This window comes from Leucoraja erinacea, chromosome 21 (genome assembly GCF_028641065.1).
Source record: "Leucoraja erinacea ecotype New England chromosome 21, Leri_hhj_1, whole genome shotgun sequence".
NCBI lineage: Eukaryota > Metazoa > Chordata > Chondrichthyes > Rajiformes > Rajidae > Leucoraja > Leucoraja erinaceus.
Window position 1 is genome coordinate 29,363,844 of NC_073397.1, and position 22,432 is coordinate 29,386,275.

Genomic DNA, 22,432 nt, shown 5'->3' on the forward strand with positions numbered 1-22,432 from the left:
TGTTGTTTGTCTTTTGCACAAAAAATCCGCGAGCATTGCCACTTTCATTTCACTGCACATCTCGTATGTGTATGTGACAAATAAACTTGACTTGACTTGACTTGACCTCTTTCCTATCTTTGCTTTGAATCTTAAAATTCTAGACACCTGAAGCATCCTGCAATTTTGGTTAAGTGATCATCTGAAAGATAGACTGTTCAAAGATAACTACGGCCTCGCAGCTTTTTGTTTCGTTTCTTCAATTTAAAAAAAAAAAATTGCACTTCAACTGGTGTGTAGATTGATTTACTACAAAATATTCCCAAAACATAGTTAGGAGTAATTAACTTTAAGATTTAGGTTTAGTCATGTGTACTGAGGTGCAGTGACAAAAATGTTTTTCATATTATCCAAAGTGACCAGATACACCATACATAGATACAATCAGTTCGAACTCGTACAATGGATAGAGCAAAGGGTAGATACAGAGTGTAAAATATAGTTCTCAGCATTGCCATGAAGAAATTGCTTTGACTAAGTGCAATTTGTTGGAGGTTTATGGGGAGAAGGCAGGAGAATGGGGTTAAGAGGGAAAGATAGATCAGCCATGATTTGAATGGAGGAGTAGACGACGGGCCGAACGGCCTCATTAAGCTCCTATCACTTATGAGCATGAATGTCCTCAATGAGGTAGAGGTGAATTGAACAGTACCCTATCATCTTTGTTATCGTATGGATTGGATCCCAGTGAGTACCAAATTAGCTGAACTTTGTTGTGTGCAGTGTGAAATTATCTTTGGCAGGAAAACAATCTACTGTGTCTCTACCTGGTAAATCTGTGGATTTTTTTTTTTGAGATGCAGCGTGGAAACAGTTCCTTCAGCCCATTGAGTCAATGCCAACCAGCAATGCCAACCAGCGTATACTGGTCTATCTGACACGAGGGGCTAATTACAGGTCGGTTAACCTGCAAACCTGTTCGTCTTTGCAATGTGGGAGGAAACCGGAGCACCCAAGCCTTCACAGGGAGAACGTACAAACACCGCACAGCCAGCACCAAAAATCAGGTTCGAAGCAGAGTAGCTGGTGCTGTAAGGCAGCAACTCTATCGCTGCGTCACTGTGCCGCCTCCAAAGTGGGCATTGTGGAAAGGTATGGTCAAGCTGTTGACATCTGCAGCCTCTGTTCAGAGATAATCCATCTTTTAGGCCATTGGGTGAAACCCTCAAGCACACAGACTGGCCGTGTTTTAGTGGACGGAAATAAAATGTGTGGGTGGACGAGGCTGTATAAGATCTTGAACATTGAACAAATGTTGTAATGAGGAACTGCAGACTTATTTGGCACATGGTCTACGCATGGGATGCCCGTGATGCATGGTGCTTCTCGGAATTGGTCTGATCTGATTTGAATGAGTGTGTGACTTCATCTTTGTGGTTCTGTGTGGGGTTTGAGAGTCTTCATGAAGAATTGATTCAATGTTTCCGGTGGTGCAAAAAATAAAGCTAATTTTGTTCAGTTTTGTGCAGTTTGGTTTTAGTGGATAATTATGTGCAAATGCTGGCAGTTTATTTTAGGAGGTCTCTGTGTACCATAATATAAGATTGCATGAACTGCAGTAGCAGTTTACTGCCTTCTGGCACCTCTGCAGAAAAGAAAGGGAGAATTTTGGATTTTAATGGCTTGGCTTGGTCTGGGTTTAGCTACAAAGTGCTGGAGCAACTCAGCGGGTCAGGCAGAATCTCTGGAGAAAAAGAATGGGTAACATTTTGGGTCGGAACCCTCCTTCAGTACTCCAACATTTTATGTCTCTCTTCAACATTAATGTATTGTGTGAAGAAGGGTTCCAACCCGAAATGTTACCCATACTTTTTCTCCAGAGATGCTGCGTGACCCCCTGAGTTACTCCAGCACTTTTTGTGTCCATCTTCGGTACAAACTAGCATTTGCAGTTCCTTTCTATGCACTTAGTCTGGGCAGTTTTAGTTTTGATCCTTAATAGGGAGACACATGTCTTGCAAAAAATTATACTTCAAGCAAAATTTGTCTCCTTCGACAATAACAACATTGTAATGTTGATGCAAGGAACTGCAGGTGCCAGTTTTCCAAAATAGTGTCACCAAGTGCTGGAATGTAGGATCTCTGGAGAACATGGATAGGTTGCGTTTCGGGACCGGGCTCTTCTTCAGAAAGTTGGAAGATTGAATGTGGAGTGGATATTTTCTGTAGAATGCTACTTTAATTTAGAGATGCAGCATGGAAACAGACCCTTTGGCTCGCATCCATGCTGACAGTGATCACCCATTTGCACTAGTTCTATGTTACAATCCCACATTAACATCCATGAGGGACAATTTTACATAGAGCAATTAACCTGCAAGCCTGCATATCTTTGAGATGTGGGAGAAAACCGGAGAGCCCAGTGGAAACCCACACAATCATAGGAAGGTATAAATAGTGAATCGGGATGGACTTTAATACCACTAAACAAACTCAATACCTTAAGCTTGAGTTTATTCAATCTAACCATGTTCAGGTGAGCTTTTTTTCTGTCTGCAACTTTGGGCCCCAATCAGCCACAGAGGAGCATTTTACAAGTGCAGAACCTGCAAGCCTGCATATCATTTGGGAGTAAAACGGAGCGGCCTTGGACAATGCACAATCATGGATACAATAAATATGAATCGAGAGGTTTAATTGCTAAAAAACTCAATACCTTTTTTTTTCCCCCATGTTCAGGTGAGCAGCGTCTGAAGTTACAATCAGCCTTACAGGCGCAAAGTGCAGCACCAATCAGACTACAGGCGGCTGTCTTGGATGACAGAGAGGTAGGCTTGCTAATTGTACTTTTTTTTTCCCCCTCTGAGGGTGCAGCGGTGAAGTTACTTCCTTACAGCGCTTGCAGCATCAGAGACTACAGGCGCTGTCTGGATGGAGTTTGTACATTCTCCCCGTGACTGCGTGGGTTTTCCCTGAGATCTTTGGTTTTCTCCCACACTCCAAAGACGTACAGGTTTAGAGGTTAATTAGCTTGGTATAAGTGAAAATTGTCCCGTGTGTGTGTGTGTGTATGATAGTGTTAATGTGCGGGGATCACTGGTTGGCATGCACTCAGTGGGCCGAAGGGTCTGTTTCCGCGCTGTATCTCTAAACACTAAAAAAAGAATGTTGTGTGTTATGATGCTGCAGGTGAGGAACGGCCACTGCACAGGTGTGACGGCCTAAATTTCTGGGCCTGATCTTTGCCCTGTTCCCCCTCTCCTGTACTCAGCAGGTATTTCTCCCTTCAATAGATGTTTCTGAATGTGATACATAGAGTGATACAGATTTAAAAAATTCCATGTGATGAAAGATAATTGTACTTGAACATTCACTTTCTGTTTCTCTCTCACTCACTCTGCTGCCTGATTTTCTGGCTGGTCGCAGCATTTGTTGCATTCCAAATTTCCATGCCTGTGGCATATTGCTTGAAGTACAAAGAGGGCTGCTCCAAATAAGCAATTGTTTAAGACTTCAGAGGTGCTGTGTGGAAACAGGCCCTTTGGCTGAGTGAGTCCCTGCCAACCAGTGCAGTGTACACTAGCGCTGTCCTACACACTAGAGACACATTTACAGAAGCCAATTAATCTACAAACCTGTACCTCTTTGGAATGTGGGAGGAAACCAGGGGCACCCAGAGAAAACCCGTGCGGTCACAGGGAGAACATACAAACTCCACACAGACAGCACCCGTAGTCAGGAACCGACCTTGGTCTCTGACGCTGTAAGACAGTGACTCTACCACTGTGCCGCCCAGAAACTGAAGACACTGAAATAATTTCCAAGAGTTCTGAGATGTTCTCAGATTAGCTTGCTTGTTTCAGCGGCTTCTACAACATGTTTTTCACACAGAGAGTGGTGAATCTCTGGAACTCTCTGCCACAGAGGGTAGTTGAGGCCAGTTCATTGGCTATATTTAAGAGGGAGTTAGATGTGGCCCTTGTGGCTAAGGGGATCGGGGGGTATGGAGAGAAGGCAGGTACGGGATACTGAGTTGGATGATCAGCCATGATCATAGTGAATGGCGGTGCAGGCTCGAAGGGCCGAATGGCCTACTCCTGCACCTAATTTCTATGTTTCTATGTCTCCATTATAGTCAATCTAGAAAGTATTCAGTTTCCACTGACAAAGAAGTGGGTCTTTCCCATTTGCAGAATACCAACACAACACCTAGGCTTGGATACAAAGTATTGAATTAACTCAGAGGGCCAGGCAGCATCTCTGGAGAACATGGATGGGTGTCATGTTTTCCAGGGAAGCTGCTTGACCCACTAAGTTACTCAAGCACTTTGTGTCCTTTACTGTATGTCAACACCTGCAGCTCCTTGTTTCTACAATGTCCCAACTTGGTCTGATGTCAATTGATGTGAATCTGCTGTATATTCATTTCCCACAATGATTGGTGAACTGTGGCAGTGTCTATTGTATATGAATTGCACTGCTGCATTTCACACCTTCCTGAGCAGAACGTCAAGGTCATTTGGTGAAATACCTCATCGCCAGGACTCTCCAACACCTTGACCGTGCTGTGCTGGTGGTCATAGAAGGAATAGGAGTATAATTAGGCCATTCGGCCCATCGTGTCTACTCCGCTATTCAATCATGACTGATCTATCTCTCCCTCCTAACCCCATTCTCCTGCTTTCTCCCCATAACCTCTGACACTTGTACTAATGAAGAATCTATCTACCTCTGCCTTAAAAATATCCACTGACGTAGCTTCCACAGCCTCCTATGGCAAAGAAGTCCACAGATTCACGACCCTCTGACTAAAGAAATTTCTCCTCATCTCCTTCCGAAAAGAACGTCCTTTTATTTTGAGGCTATGACCTCTAGAACTAGACTCTCCCACTAGTGGAAACATCCACTCTATCCAAGCCTTTCACTATTCTGAATGTTTCAATGAGGTCCCCTCTCATTTTTCTAAACTCCAACGAGTACGGGCCCAGTACCGCAAAATGCTCATCATAGGTTAACCTACTCCTGAGGCCTTTCCTGATGAATCCGTTGTGCAGAGCCCGAGTCTCAATCGCACATCCACACTCCTCACAGTGCTTACAGTGCAGATGACATTGTCACCCATTGCATTCTCGAACTGCATTTGCCAGCAAGTCTGGAAATGAGGTCTTTGTTAGAGTCAGACAGCATTGAAACAGGCTCTTTGGCCCAACTTTCCCGCACCGACCATCTTTTCTCATCTACACTAGTCCCACCTCCCTGCTTTTGGCCCATACTCCTCTAAAACTTTACCAAGGCAAGCTACAAACCTACACATCTTTGGGATGTGGGAGGAAACCGGAGCACCCAAAAGAAACTCGCTCAGTCACAGGGAGAACGTCCAAACACTGCACAGATGGCACCAGTCTAACCCAGGCCTCTGGCTGTGGGGTAGAGGCTCTACCAGTTATAGGCCATTCTCACGGGGCGACTTGACACGAGAGTTAACCAGAGTTGAACATCGTGGGAACCTCGTGCGATAACCGTACAGCAAGCTTGAATTTCTCCAAGAGTGACGTACACTTGTAGTTGAACATTGCAACATTATAGGGACGTAGTGGCCAGTGCGATATCCGTAATAACTCTTGCGTTTACCGTGGGAACTCCTGCGAACAGTGAACCCGGAAGCTGGACAGAGGGGACAGAAGGTGAGTAAAAATTGTCTTCTGTGGGATTGAATTTAAAAAATAAAGATTTGCATCTGCATATGGACATCAACTTATTCATGAGTTATGTTAAGAAAATAACTAATCTTTAAAAGGGACTTTACTGAAAGGTCCCGCATTTTTATGGTCCGTGAGAAATTTTTCACATATACTTCTTCGAGAGATACAGCTCGGAGTCCTCGCCGACTAGCGATTGATGCCTTTCCAAAGCAGGGTCCGGAACGCTACCAATCAATGTTCTCCAGAGACCCGTGTAAGGAGTGAACTGCACATGCTGGTTTAAACCGAAGACAGACACAAAAAGCTGGAGTAACTCAGCGAGTCAAGCAGCATCTGGAGAAAAATAGGTGATGTTTCGGGACGAGACACATCTTCAGACTCAATTCCGATTAGGATGTCTGAAGAAGGGTTCCGATTCGAATCGCCACCTATTCTTTTTCTCCAGAGATGCTGCCTGACCCGCTGACTTACTCCAGCTTTTTATGTTTTTCTTCCCAGATCTGACTTGGGTAACTTAGGTAACTTACACTCTCTCTCTCTCTCCCCCATGGTCGGGATCGAACCCCGGTCTCTGGGGCTGTGAGGCAGCAACTCTACCACTGTGCCGCATGTAGTCAGATTTAATAAATTGCTGGTGTTGCTTCCAAAGACAGAGGCATTGATAATATTAGATCAGAATTGCATCTTTCCGCTAATAGAGTCAATTATTAGTCAATTAATAATAGAATCAATTATTGTTGGTGACATTTCACCTACGAATATCAGACTATTTTCGCAGAGGTAAGGGCCAATTAGGCGTAGCATAGCAAAAGGTATGAACACTTTTAAACATTTTTTCCGACTATTTTGTCAAATGCAAATACAGGGAGAATGATCAAAGTGCTCACATGGCTCACTCTGTTAGAAGCGTTCTGAGTTTAAATGTTCCGTGTATTCCTTCTTAAAGTATAAATTTATGTGTGGCCAGGGGTGCGATTGAGAACAGCTGGGAAAGAGCGGAGGGGGCATCACGAATAACAGCGTTTCCCTGGCTATATTATGGCCCATTCCCCAACCGTAACATTTATCAAGCTCTGTCTAACTCCGCCTTCACACCATCGCCCTGTGACATGGGTTAGTCATCGTTGGGCGGGCTGTGGGCCGAATGGCCTGCCAACGGGAGTCCGAGACTGACACTGAGATCCATTTTGCAGGAAGGAACTGCGGATGCCGGTTTTTACCGAAGATGGACACAAACGCCACCTGTTCATTTTCTCCAGATATGTTGCCTGACCCATTGAGTTGCTCCAACATTTTGTGTCTGTGTTCACTATGAACATTGAATTATTTGATTTTAGGTAACTTGCACTCTCTCTCTCTCCCCCCCCCCCCCCCCTCCTGCCCCCCCCCCCCCCCTCCCCCATGCAGTAAATGTTGGTTAACCAGGCCAAGGTTTGCAACGATGGTCCCCTCTTGGGATCACACTATCCCTAGCCAACAATTGGCCTATCAGGGAACCAAATATAGACATAAAGTGCTGGAGTGACTCAATGGGTCAGGCAGCATCTCTGGAGGAAAGGGTTAGGCGACATTTCGGGTCGGGACCCCTCTTCAAAATACCCTGCTGAGGTCATCTGTTGTTGGCCCTGATTTGTCCCGGTCTTTTCTTGCTTCCAGTTCCCCCCTACAATCATCCCGAAGAAGGGTCCCGACCAAAAATGGAATCTATTCCTTTTCTCCAGAGATGCTGCTTGGCCCGCTGAGTTACTCCAGCATTTTGTGTCTAACTTGCTGATTCAGACAGTTTTTGATTATCAAGGATTCTGCGCTGACTCTTTACAAGTACCACAGACCCCCACCTTTATAAATTTCTATCTGGCAGTGTTTTCTGTCTCAGCAATTTCAGCCCTTTGTCTGTAGTTACTGTCATCAAATATAGACAAAGGGCTGAAATTCCTGAGACGGAAAACACTGCCAGATAGAAATTTATAGAGGTGGGGATCTGTGGTACTTCTGAAACACACGTTGGAAATTTAAACTTGGGCGCAACTAACATCGTCTAAGTAATATGGCATCTTCCTGCAGTAAAGTCACGGCATTAGTACAGGCATGTCTCCAAATGAGCCAATTCGACCAAGGGAGGATATTTATAGTGTGTGGGGGAAAAAAAAGTGACATCATTTGTGCCACGTGACACTTCACAGTTCACAATGTTCGTTCAAGATTTAGCGGGAAAGCTCGGGAGACGGACAAGTCTCGCCTCTTAACCGGAACTCAAAAGATGGAGCACATTACGCCAATTTTGACCTCCCTTCACTGGCTCCCAGTGCACTTTCGAGTTCATTTTAAAATTCTTTTACTTGGTTTTTAAATCGTTGAATGGGCTCGCCCCGCCTTACCTCTCTGAGCTGCTCCACCTATACGCTCCTGCCCGGTGCCTCAGGTCAGCTGATCAGCTGCTCCTTGAGGTACCAAGGTCTAAGCGGAAGCTCAGAGGGCATAGAGCCTTTTCTGTTGTTGCTCCGGCACTCTGGAACACCTTGCCAAACACCTTACCGTTGCACATCAGACAGGCCCCCTCACTGTCCATCTTCAAATCCACCCTAAAAACTAATTTTTATTCTCTGGCTGAGACATTGCTCCTGTTTTTAGTGCTTTTAATGTCTTTTAATTTTTATTGTTTTATAGTCCTTTGTTTTACGGTTTTTAATGGTTTGTAATAATTTCTTGTCCATGAGTTCTCATGTACAGCACTTTGTGGCAACTGCAGTTGTTTAAAGTGCTTTATAAATAAAGTTATTATAAGTCACTCGCACAAATAACAGAAATGCCGAGTACCGTGGGAACTCTTTATCTACCCCCCCTGTTATATCGTGTGATATCGTGCTAGACCATGACCACTTCACTCTGGTTACATCTTGCGTCAAGTCGCCCCGTGAGAATGGCCTTTTAGTGTGGTGATAGCAAAATGTAGGGCCCTCCTTTCAAAAGACACTGAACCCTTTCCTTCGGAGTTTTTGTTTTCTTTTTGAAAGATTGTGTCAGTGTACATCAAATTCTTGTGCTTGCTTCACATTTATTGTAATTTTGGACAAATAATTGTAGTTTTATTAATCCTAACCTCAATATGGTTGCAAACGGACACAAAGTGCTGGAGTAACTCAGCAGGTCAGGCAGGCAGTATGTCTGGAGAACATGGTTAGGCGTTGTTTTGGGTTGGGACTGATGGGCGGATGGTTGGAGGCCAGAGATTAAAACAGAAGGTGTGAGACTGAAAGGCTGAAGAGTTGCAAATTGTGAAGACACAAGGAGGTATGTAAGAGGAAGGGAGAGATGGGTGTGAATATGTGGGGCACAGGGGAGGCGAGGAGGAAAGTAGGGGAGGAGGAGGAGGGGTGAGAGGTTACATAAAATTGGAAGATTTTGCCGTTCATGCCATTGGGTTGTCAGCTACCCAAGCAGAATATGAGGTGCTGTTCAAGGTAATGTTACTCAAGGTAATTGTATTGATTATGTGAATACAAATCCCCATGCTTTGGATTTGACCTTGAACAAAGTGAATTGTAATGTGCTGGGCTTATTTTGTTTTGTGGCACGTTACTTCATTCACTTGTGGCTATTTTGCAATTGGTTTATAACAACACACAGTATCCAACAGTCTGAAGCATGATATTGAAATAGCTGATTTAGCGGTCGAAGATGCTGTTCCTCCCCAGGTTATGAAAGCCCAGTTTACGTGTCACCCGAATGTACGGATGAGCATTTGGGAAACTGGCAGGATGGATTTACTGGCAGCTGTGGAGCTGTGAAGAACAGTTCTTGCCACTGGATGGAATTTTGCCACACTAAACTCAAAAAGAAAACATTCTAGTTCACATGTCTATGTCCATCTTTCAGGCTGTGGTTCTGATACTTTATTGTCACATGTACCTCAGGACCGAGAAATTCCTTTTTTGCCCACAGTTCAGTAAAAATCCTATATGTAGACACTATCATACTTGAGACCATAAGACATAGGGGCAGAATTCATCCATTTGGCCCATTGAGTCTGCTCCACCATTCGATCATGGCTAATCCCTCTCAACCCCATTCTTCTGCCTTCTCCCCTTAACCATTGACGCCCTTGTTAATCCAGAACCTATTGATCTATGTTAAAAAATACCCAAAAGTGCAGTTGGCGCAGTGGTAGAATTGATGCCTTACAGCACCAGCCACCCGGGTTCGATCCCGACTTCTCCCTATGACTGCATGGTTCATATATTCTCCCTGTGACTGCGTGCATGGGTCGCCTCCGGGTGCTCCCGTTTCCTCCCACACTCCAAAGGTGAACTGATTTGTAAGTTAATTTGCTTCGGTAAAATTGTAAATTGTCCCTAGTATGTGTAGGTTAGTGTTAGTGTACGAGGTAATCACTGGTCGCCGGCATTGGGTATTTTTCCTTATTCTTAAACTGTGACCCCTGGTTCTGGACTCTCCCAACATCGGGAACATTTTTCCTACATCCAGCCTGTAAAAAATAATGTTATGTTTCTATCAGATCCCGTCTCATCCTTCTAAAGTCCAGTGAATGCAAGTCCAGTTGACCATTTCTTTCATCATATGTCAGTCCCGCATTCCGGGAATTAACCTGGTGAACCAACGCTGCCTCAATAGCAATAATGTCCTTCCTCAAATTAGGACACCACAATTGCACACAATACTCCAGGTGCAGTCTCACCAGGGCCCTGTACAACTCCAGTAGGACCTCCTTGCTTCTAAACTCAAATCCTCTCGCACTGAAGGCCTTTATCTTTAAGAAGCCTTTCTAGCTCTCTTGAAAGTATTCAGAGAACTGGCCTCCACCGCCCTCTGAGGCAGAGAATTCCACAGACTCACAACTCAGTGTGAAAATGTGTTTCCTCATCTCCATTCTAAATGACTTGCCCCTTATTCTTAAACTGTGGCCCCTGGTTCTGAACTCCACCAACATTGGGAACATGTTTCTTGCCTCTAGCGTGTCCAAACTTATATTTTATATGTTTCAATAATATATCCTCTCATCCTTCTAAATTCCAGAGTATACAAGCCCAGCCGCTCCCTTCTCTCAGCACATCACAGTCCTGCCATCCCGGGAATTAACCTTGTGAACATATGCTGCACTGCCTCAATGGCAAGAATGTCCTTCCTCAAATTTGGAGACCAAATCTGCACACAATACTCCAGATATGGTCTCACTAGGGCCCGGTACAACTGCAGAAGGACCTCTTTGTTCCTATACACAACTCCTCTTGTTATGAAGGCTAACATGCCATTTGCTTTCTTCACTTCCTGTTGTACCTGCACGTCTTTAACAATTGACTCGAGCATCTTCCCCAATACCGTTGTAAGACTAACTGGTCTATAATTCCACGTTTTCTCTCTCCTTTCTTAATGTGGAGATGCGTTGGCTACCCTCCAGTCCACATCCCGACCATTTTTTTTACTCATGGACATTTTTTTGGGCTGGAAAAAATGTCCCGACTTACCTGATGCCACGAGTACCTACGGTTAGCATAACGAGCCGCTACGAATGATCTACAAACTCCTACGGACTCGTTACGAACATTCTGCGAGTTTGAATCAATGGGAAAACTTGGGAGAATTTGTGAATAACTTGTGAAAGTGGGATAGCCCTTTCTGCCTCGTCCTTGGTTTTAACACTATCTTTGATTTCCCTCATTAGCCACGGTTGAGCCGCCTTCCCTGTTTTTTTTTTCGCCAGAGAGGGACGAACAATTTTTCGAGTTCATCCATGCAGTCCTTAAATTTTGGCCATTGCATCTCCACTGTCAACCCTTTACATATAATTTACCAGTCTGTCCCAGCTAATTCCCGTCTCATACCTTCAAAGTCTCCTGGGCCAAAACAGTTTCTGCTTGACCTTGGTGTGAGCCAGCTGAGTTGAATGCGCACATGGTGTTACGTGGGCACCTGTTTCACAACTCCAACAGTAAATGCAGAGTGCCAGGCATTGACACAAAAGGATGAGTGACAAACTGCTTTCATGATCAGTTGCCAGATGATCATAACCAGAATAGAAAGTAGGGAGATGTGGGAAATAATACAAGTTGAGGGAATGTGGAATATATTTAGCAATCGGGAAATGCAGATGCTAGTTTACAAAGAGAGAAACAAATTGCTGGAATAGCTCAGCGAGTCAGGCAGCATGGATAGGTGAAGTTTCGGGACATTTCTTCAGTGTAGTTAGTGGGGGGGGGGGGGGGGGGGGGAAGAACGCTGGAAGAGAGGAGGGCTAGGACAAAGTGTGACAGGGAATAGGTGAACCAATGATGGGTGGAGATTTGATAGGTGGAAGGCTGAAAGAAGAAGGTTACAAATTCTCAGCAAATCAGACACATTTTCTACAGTAATGAAATTAGAATTATTTTTACAAGTGATAACATTGCATCATATCCTGGCCAGTTCTGATGCAAACATAGAAACAATTTATCTCAATTAATGAATTATATGACAAGTTCTGGTAGTAGCTATGGTTTATATAGGTCGGCATAGAAACTATTAGTCATGGTCATACAGCTCGGAAACAGGCCTTTCGACAACTTGCCATACCGACCAACATGAGTCACATTAGAAAAGTTTTGGCTGTGGATAGAAAAGAGCATTAATAACCAAGGCAGTGAAATGTCATCTATGAGTCACAAGACGAGTCACATCCTGGGTATACCAAGTTCTGATACTCTACACCTTAACTTCCCCCTCCCATTCCCAATCTGACCTTTCTGGTCTGGGCTTCCTCCATTGTCAGAGTGAGGTCCAGCGCAAATTAGAGCAACAGCACCTCATAATTTCTGCCCGAGCATTGCTCACCACCCAGCAGAGCGAGATGTCCGTCAGGAATGTTGCCGACTGGCCCGCTGCAGACTGCAGGAGTACATGCTGAGGGACGCACTGAAGCTCGGTGCAGCCAACGCCAAGGATCGGTGGGGGAGGGCCACAGTCTAGGATCCTTCCGCTGCTGGATATGGGGGGGGGGGGGGGGCACGGTTTGGTGGAGACGCCCCTCAAAATAAGGGAAGGTATCCCGCGCCAGGGGGCCACATGAGTGGCACGGGTGGGGGACAGATTTGTGAAATTTGGAAAATGTGTAGACTGTATTGAACAATTTGTATAGCCTCCGAAAATGTCAGATGAATTTTTCGCACAGTTGACGTATTGTATATATTTATAACTTGAATAAAATCTATTTTGAAATTAAAAAAAAATAATATATATATATAAATGTGTATATGTATATGTGTGTGTGTGTGTGTGTATACACACACACACACACACACATACACACACACACACACACACACACACACACACACACACACATATATATATATATACACATATACACACACACATACACACACATATACACACACATGAGGTTGGAGATGCAGGTGAACCTCTGCTGCATCTGGTAATTTGTAACATAAAATGGATCAAGATCTCCCTAGCTCAGATCTACCACTTTGTAAATGCATAATTACTAAACGGCTGTAGTTTCAGGTTGTCTGCCTTAATTCATCTCCAGGTGAGCAGACCAAGTTGGTCCTGAGCTTCATCCATGAATTGTTCTTTGTTAATGGACAAAGTATAACGTTTGCTAAAGTCTAAAGACGTAGAAACATAGAAAACAGAAAAAAATAGGTGCAGGAGTAGGCCATTCAGCCCTTCGGGGAAAGAAGTTGTTCCTGAGCCTGGTGGTGTACACTCTCAAGCTACTGTACCTTCTGCTGGACGGGAATAGGGAGAAGAAAGAGTGACTGAGGTGGCAAAGTCTCTGTTCTCAAAAATATTTTAATACATGGGACATTTCCTTAGATTCATATTGTGTATTTATTTTTATACAAAATGATAAAAGGTTAGGTGGTATTAGGCACAAGGAGAAGTTGGACAGACTTGGACAGACTTGGATGGTTTCTTTGGAATGCTGGAGGTTGAAGGGAGACTTGATAGATATATATAAAATTAGTAGAGGCATCAATTCAGTTTACATAGAAAAATAAAACATAGAAAAATAGGTGCAGGAGTAGGCCATTTGACTCTTTGAGCCACCACTGCCATTCAGTATGATCATGGCTGATCATCTGAAATCGGTACCCCGTTCCTGCTTTTTACCCATATCCCTTGATTTCTTTTGCCCTAAGAGCTAAATCAAATCTCCTGTGAATTGGCCTCCACTGACTTCTGTGACGGATAATTCCACAGATTCACAACTCTGGGTGAAGGCAGGCCTTAACAAAGGCTGTTGTTAAAGGCTGTTTTCAGGCAACTGAACCATCCTATCACCAACTAGAGAGTTGTCTTGACCTCTCATTGGAGACCCGTGGACTATATTTAAATGGACTTTACTGGACTTTTATCTTGAACTAAACATTATTCTCTTTATCTGCACACTGTGGACTGCTTGATTGTAATCATCTATAGTCTTTCTGTTGACAGGATAGCAGCAATATCTTAACCCTCTGACCAATGGAAGCAGTTACTGCCCCTTTATCCCCTTTGTTATTGTGCCCACCTGCTCCTCTGTCTTTCTCTTGTGCATTTAAATAAATATATTTATGTTATTTTGATTAGGACTGTAGTATGTAGAACATTTGAATTTTAAGCCTATAGTATTGTAGGTGCCTTTTCAAAATTGTGTCAATAGATTAAAGTTTGTATTTTTTTTGTTTGAGTTCGGGTTGGCCGGTATTACTAATTGTTGTACATATGACATATAATCATATGAACTGAACGTGCAACCATGAACCGTTTTTAATTGTGCCTTTTTCTTTTCCAGTGAACACCTACCTATTTATGGTGCAAGCTCAGGGCATCATGATTAGAGAGAGTGTGAAAACGATGGGATCTCAGATGTATGAACAAGTGGTTCGTGGCACTTATGTCAAGATGAACAACAGTCTTAATGGTACAGGTATTTATACAGTCGCCATGGTAACATCCATTACACAAACATATGTACCGTACTCTACAAGATTGAGCATGCCAATAGATATATCTTCTAAAGTTTTATTATGCCCTGTTGACTTTTTTTTGCAGCACAATAACATTTGTTCCTTCAAGGCCTTGGTACCTTTGTGCTGGTATATGGGAGTAACTTATCTTGGAATCATTTTCAGTACAGACGTTGTGGGCTGAAGGGCCTCTTCCTGTTCTATGTTCTTGATCCGAACTGTCACCACCCTAATCCTAGCTCACCAGTGGGACACAGCGATGGACATTTTAGTTCCAATTGTGTATTTGCACAATCTTTTAATTTTCACAGTCTTCTATGATTTACATTCTGTTTATGATCTGAGCCCATGTGCCAGTGATGCTGCTGCAAGCAAGGTTTTCATTGTGCCTGTAACTCATTAAAATAAATTGGCGGTTTTATGGAAACCTGAATGTTAGATAATGGCATATTTCATTTTTGAATGATCCCTTCTCACCAACTAGACTTTCCAGAGACTGCCTATCTCAGCCTGTTAGTGGCTGTCTTATCACATCACACAGTCCATTCTTCTGCTAACTGTTAATGGCACTCCCAATTAAGAAAATTAAAGTTTGTGATCTTGAACTTTTCTCGTGTATTTGCAGTGTCATTGTTTGACAAGATGGAATTATTTCTTGCTGTACTTTGTAAATTGTGATCAAGTGAAGCTCGCCTTATCAAATATATTTGGTATCATTTGTATTCATTGGTATCATTTAAAAATAAATTGGATAGGCATATGGATGAGAAGGGAATGGAGGGTTATGGTACGAGTGCAGGCAGGTGGGTCTAAGGGGAAAAAAATTTGTTCGGCATGGACTTGTAGGGCCGAGATGGCCTGTTTCCGTGCTGTAATTGTTATATGGTTATATTTTCATGACACAATGTTTTGTTCATATTTTACTTTGTGGTGGGTTCTGCCCATGCAGAATATCTATTGGCTGGAATATAACAACTGACATCTACATCTTACGCACCTAAAAATACCCTTGATTCACTAGAAATATAATTAAAGGAACAAAAAGAACTCTTGTTCCTTGCATATGGGAACAGAACTTAATATGCCAGCCTCATAGCACCGCAGATATGCAACACTGACAGAGGAAAGTTGCTTGTACAATGTTCATGCCAATAGATTTATCTGCTGGAGTTTTATTAGGGCCTGTAACCTGATTGTTTTTTACTGTACAATTAAAGAATTTGTTCTTCACCTTGGACACTGGGCAATGCCAAGTTGCACGTTTTTGGTTTAATTTTGAGCGATACAGCGCGGAAACAGGCCCTTCGGCCGACCGAATCTGCCCCGACCAGCAATACCGAAGCCAATTAACCTACAAACCTGTATGTCTTTGGATTGTAGGAGGAAACCCATGCAGGTCACGGGTAGAATGGACAAACTCCATGCAGACAATACCCATAGTCGGGATCGATCCCGTGTCTCTGGCGCTGTAAGGCTGCAACTCTACCTTTGCACTACCCTAGCGTGGTAGGAGTGTCGGCAGCAGAGTAACATAAGATCTGAAGTGATAGGAGCAGAATTAGGCCATTCAGACCATTAATTCTTATCCGCCACTCAATCATGGTTGATCTATCTCTCCCGCCAAACCTCAAGGGAAATCCCAATGCTCTCAAGGGAAACTATGGTCATAAAAGGTGGCTCATCAGATCAGTTGAGTAGTTTAAAAGAGCTAATGGCTTTTTAATTCAAATTGGTTCTATTTATAAGAGGCTTAATTATAAGAATGAGAAACCAATGTTTTGTTGACCTTGGATAGCAGGAATAGGCCATTTGGCCCTTCGAGCCAGCATCACCATTCAATGTGATCATGGCTGATCATCCCCAATCAGTTCCCCGTTCCTGCCTTCTCCCCATATCCCCTGACTCCGCAATCTTTAAGAGCCCTATCTAACTATCTTGAAAGTATCCAGAGAACCGGCCTCCACCGCCCTCTGAGCCGGAGAATTCACAACTCTCTGTGAGTCCACCATCATCGAGAGTTACTCCACCATCATCGAGAGTCACTGCTCAGCTAACCTTGAATTCCTCTTGGTTAGATGCAGACCGTTCTATCTGCCCAGAGAGTTCACCTCCACTGTTGTGACTGCAGCCTACATCCCTCCTGATGCTAATGCCAAGCTTGCAATGAAAGAGCTGCATACTGCCATTAGCAAACAACAGACTCACAACCCCGAGGCAGCCTTCATTGTTGCGGGTGACTTCAATCACTCCAACCTGAAGACTGTACTCCCCAAATTCCATCAACATGTATCCTTCCCCACTAGAGTAGACAAGACACTGGACAAAGTCTACACCAACATGGCTGAAGCTTACAAAGCCATCCCCCTCCCCCACCTTGGTCAGTCTGATCACGTCTCATTGTTCCTGCTCCCTAAGTACTCCCCACTCATCAGACGGGTTAAACCAACTGTAAGGACAGTTAAAGTCTGGTCAGAGGAAGCGGACTTCACACTTCAGCAGTGTTTTGGAAACACTGACTGGAAGGCGTTTGCAGCCCAGGCCACCCTTGACTCTCACACGGACATTGATTCCTATACATCCTCTGTTCTGGACTTTATAAACTCCACCATCAATAGTGTCACCTCCCTCAAACAGGTGACCATATACCCGAATCAGAAGCCATGGATGAACAGCGAGGTCAGGCTACTGCTGAAAGCACGGGACACCGCTTTCAGGTCAGGCGATGCTCGAGCCTACAGTTCATCCAGGGCTAACCTGAAGAGGGGCATCGGGAAGGCCAAGCACTGCCATAAGCTCAGGATTGAGGAGCACTTCAACAACAACTCCGACCCCCGACGCATGTGGCAAGGCATCCAGGCCATCACGGACTACAGACCCTCCAACATCACCCCCACATCCAGCGACGCCTCCTTCCTTGAGGAGCTTAACCACTTCTATGGCCGCTTCGACAGGGACAATCTAGAGACAGCCATCAAGGCTGTGCTACCTGCCGATCACCAACCCCTCACACTCACCCCCTACGACGTGTACGTGGCACTGAGTAGGACTAATGCACGTAAGGCTGCTGGCCCTGACGGCATCCCCGGGCGCGTGCTCAGTGCCTGTGCTGCGCAGCTGACAGACGTCTGGACTGACATCTTCAACCTGTCACTTGCCCAAGCAGTTGTCCCCACTTGCCTTAAAGCCACCTCCATCGTGCCAGTGCCAAAACACTCCACTGCGGCAAGCCTCAACGACTTCCGCCCAGTTGCACTTACCCCCATCGTCACCAAGTGCTTCGAGAGGCTGGTCCTGGCACACCTCAAAAGCTGCCTACCCCCCACACTGGATCCCTATCAGTTTGCCTACCGCAAGAACAGGAGTACGGAGGATGCCATCTCAACGGCACTTCACTCCGCCCTCTCCCACCTTGACAACAGAGACACTTATGTAAGAATGCTGTTCATCGATTACAGCTCAGCATTCAACACCATTATTCCATCAAAACTGATCACCAAACTCGGTAACCTGGGCATCGACCCCTCCCTCTGCAACTGGATACTGGACTTTCTAACCAACAGACCCCAGTCTGTGAGGTTAGACAAGCACACCTCTTCAACCCTCACCCTGAACACCGGCGTTCCTCAGGGCTGTGTGCTGAGCCCCCTCCTCTACTCCCTCTTCACCTATGACTGCACACCTGTACATGGTACTAACACCATCATCAAGTATGCAGATGATACAACGGTGATTGGCCTCATCAGCAACAACGATGAGCTGGCCTACAGGGAGGAGGTCCAGCACTTAGCAGCATGGTGCGCTGACAACAACCTGGCCCTTAATTCCAAGAAGACCAAGGAGCTCATTGTAGACTTCAGGAAGTCCAGAGGTGGCACGCACACCCCCATCCACATTAACGGGACGGAGGTGGAACGTGTTTCTAGCTTCAGGTTCCTGGGAGTCAACATCTCCGATGACCTCTCTTGGACCCACAATACCTCTACTCTGATCAAGAAGGCTCATCAGCGTCTCTTCTTCCTGAGGAGACTGAAGAAGGTCCATCTGTCTCCTCAGATCCTGGTGAACTTCTACCGCTGCACCATCGAGAGCATCATTTCCAACTGCATCACTGTATGGTATGGCAACTGCTCTGTCTCCGACCGGAAGGCACTGCAGAGGGTGGTGAAAATTGCCCAACGCATCACCGGTTCCACGCTCCCCTCCATTGAGTCTGTCCAAAGCAAGCGCTGTCTGCGGAGGGCGCTCAGCATCGCCAAGGACTGTTTACCCTCCTACCATCCGGGAGGCGCTACAGGTCTCTCCGTTGCTGAACCAGCAGGTCGTGGAACAGCTTCTTTCCGGCGGCTGTCACTCTACTAAACAACGTACCTCGGTGACTGCCAATCACCCCCCCCCCCCCCCCCCCCGGACACTTATTATTTATTTTTTTATTCAAATCGTTTGCTATGTCGCTCTTCAAGGGAGATGCTAACTGCATTTCGTTGTCTCTGTACTGTACACTGACAATGACAATTAAAATTGAATCTGAATCTGAAAAAGTGTTTTCTCGTCTCCGTTCTAAATGGCTTGACCCTTATTCTTAAACTGTGGCCCCTGGTTCTGGACTCCCACAACATCGGGAACATGTTTCCTGCCTCTACCGTGTCCAAACCCTTAACAATCTTATATGTTTCAATAAGATCCCCTCATCCTTCTAAACTCCAGAGTATACAAGCCCAGCTGCTCCATTCTCTCAGCATATGACAATCCTGCCATCCCGGGACTTAACCTAGTAAACCTAAACTGCACTCCCTCAAAAGCAAGAATGTCCTTCCTCAAATTAGAGGACCAAAACTGCACACAATACTCCAGGTGTGGTCTCACTAGGGCCGTGTACAACTGCAGAAGGAACTCTTTGCTCCTATACTCAACTCCTCTTGTTATAAAGGCCAACATGGATAATTAAATCCTGACTGGTACACAAACCCCACAAAATGGATCTGAATGTAAAGGCCCTTCAGCTCCATGATCTGAACTGAGTTCTTTCACTGAATTTTATTTACGGAGAAGGTGGTGTTTACTTGGAAGGGAGCTGCTGGGGACAGTGGTGGGGGTGGGTACGATAGTGGAATTCAAGAGATGTTTTGGTCAAGTGGTATTTAAGAGACGGGTGCTGTCTGTACCGAGTTCCCAGTCTCGTCGTGGGTTTTCTCCAATGTCTCCTTTTTCCTCCCACACTGCAAAGACGTACAGATTTGTTATTTAATTGGCTTTGATAAAATTATAAATTGTCCCGAGTGTGTGTGTGTAGGATAGTATTAGTGTGCAGGGATCGTTGGTCGGCATGGACTCGGTGGGCCGAAGGGCCTGCTTCAGTGCTGTATCTCTAAACTAAAACTAAACTGGACACATGAATAATGCAGGGATATGGGTTATGTGCGGGCAGATAAGAATTAGTTTTGGTATTATGTTCAGCGCAGACATTGTGGGCTCTATGTTCTTTCTATATTCTATCGCAGGTTGTCTGTGGTCCAACACAGTCATCTGACCCTGATGCATATTCTTTGTATCTGCTTACCAAAAAAAGTTGATATCCATATTGAAAGTTCTGGTTGATATTTTGGGAGATTGATCTGATAGATTTCTATCTGCAAATGTGCGTTACAATTGCACTCCTGATTGGCTTAACTTTAAATTTATGATTATACTTGCGATTCAATTACATTTTCAATTATGTTTATCTGCTCTATGGAATCCTTTATTAGCATTTTAAACTCTATATCAGGTGTATGGCCATCTGCGTTGCAAGGAAGCAAACAAAATGTTGGTGGAACTCAGTGGGTCAGGCAGCATCCCTGGAGAACATGGATAAGCCTGCCCATGTCCCGACCAAAAGGGCTATATAGGGTGGTGAATCTGAGGAATTCTTTGCCACAGAAGGCTGTGGAGGCAAAATCAGTGGATATTTTTAAGGCAGAGATGGAGAGATTCTTCATTAGCACAGGTGTTGGAGGTTGTGGGGAGAAGGCAGGAGAATGGGGTTAGGAAAGTGAGATAATTCAGCCTTGATTGAATGGCGGAGTAGACTTGATGGGAAGAATGGCCTAATTCTACTCCTTATCACTAATGATCTCATGTATCCGTGTTCTCCAGGAATGCTGTCTGACCCACTGAGTTATTCCAGCGTTTGTGTCTTTCCTTGGTAAACCAGCATCTGCAGTTCCTTGTTTCCACAGGGAAGCAATGGTCATGCAACCCTTGAATACTATTTGAATGAACCTGTGGAATCTCTAGTTCAATACCTTGTGTGGTGTCAAAATTCAATCATGTTTCGACAAAACCTTTGCACAAAGTACAACCTCTCATATTCTAAACTTGAAATTATTAAACATTTGGTAGTTTATTGGTCTCGTAGTTATAAGTAATTTGTGAGTGATCTTGTATCTCCTTCCCATACTGATTCCTGGTAAAATCAGTAGATGTGACTTCAATTGCCATTGTTTGACCACTCAGTAACTTACCTTTAACCTCTTTGCTATATCTCTCTTTAATTTTACTTTTGCAAGACTATTTTGCGGGATGAGAGCCATTTTAAAAATTAACTTTGTTGAATGCATGTTTTAAATGGCAAGAATTTTGAGAAGTCAGAGTTGTGTGATAACCTGTGACGCACTGCATTTGCTAAAGTGAACTCCCTTCCCTCTCAGATTATCCAGAGGATTTAAATCATAGCGAAGCATACCTACAAACCGCAACATTTCTTCCTGAAGATTTTACATATCGTGCAAATCTTGCTTGTCCGGAAAGACTTCCTTCTATGAGTAAGTATACCAAAGATCAAATATCTCTAAATTCACCCGAGGTGACCCGAAGTAACTTATCTGTTGAATTCTCCAATTTGTGGTAAACGACCCCCTTCCCTGTGACCAATGTGGATGTGCACCATTCCCCCCCCCCCCCCCCATTCCCCCCAATCTCTTCCCCAGCCTTCACATTTCTTGTCTCTGCCCTTATCATCTTTCTATTTTGCACGCTTTATTTTTTGTCTTTTCATCTGTGGCTTTAGTCCACCCATCTGCCAATAAAATCCCCTTCTAGATTGACACAAAGCTGGAGTAACTCAGCGGGACAGGCAGCATCTCTGGAGAGAAGGAGTGGGTGACGTTTCGGGTTGACCCATTCCTTCTCTCCAGAAATGCTGCCTGCCCCGCGGAGTTACTCCACCTTTTTGTGTCTATCTTTGGTTTAAACCAGCATCTGCAGTTCCTTCCGACACAATAAAATCCCCCTCACCTGTATCCACTTGCAAGGCTTGGTCCTGCCTCCCAGCTTTCTTTCCCCCTTCTTCCAATCAGTCTGATTTTCCCGACCCGAAACGCCATGTATCCAGAGATGCTGCCTGACTACTTGTGTTACTCCAGTACTTGGTCTGGGGCATTGGTGATGGTGTGGGGGGACTGCTCGAAATGTTGAACATATAAGGTGCTATAGGTTTTAGAGCCACATCAGAAGGTATAATAAACTTTTGACATATTTAGTTTGAGGATATATTTAACTTTCAAAATGTAAATATTTAGTAGCTTCCCTCATCAAAAGCTGTTTCCATATTCATCTTGCCACGGTTTGTTAACAACCTGTTTGCTCACGTTTTACTCCGTCTGAAATCGTGTATTTCCAATTGCATTATCTGCATTTTCCTCAGTTCCAGTCTCACCTTGCTTTGCCATATCAGTAAACTTGGATACATACAACAAAATCATTAATGTGGTTAGCAAATGGCTGTGGCCCCATACCCTCTCTCTCTCT

At 44.5% G+C, this 22,432-nt stretch overlaps 1 protein-coding gene across 2 annotated transcripts in view; it reads left to right on the forward strand.

Annotated features, from left to right (window-relative positions):
- LOC129707455 (beta-1,4-galactosyltransferase 5-like) overlaps nt 1-22,432 on the forward strand; it is a 61,525-nt gene that overhangs the window by 23,780 nt on the left and 15,313 nt on the right. The window contains exons 2-3 of one of the 2 annotated variants that reach the window (XM_055652493.1): nt 14,473-14,607; nt 21,334-21,447. In XM_055652493.1, the coding sequence (XP_055508468.1) occupies nt 14,473-14,607; nt 21,334-21,447 (249 nt within the window). The remainder of the gene's footprint in view (nt 1-14,472; nt 14,608-21,333; nt 21,448-22,432) is intronic. The other variant, XM_055652494.1, reaches the window with a different exon arrangement.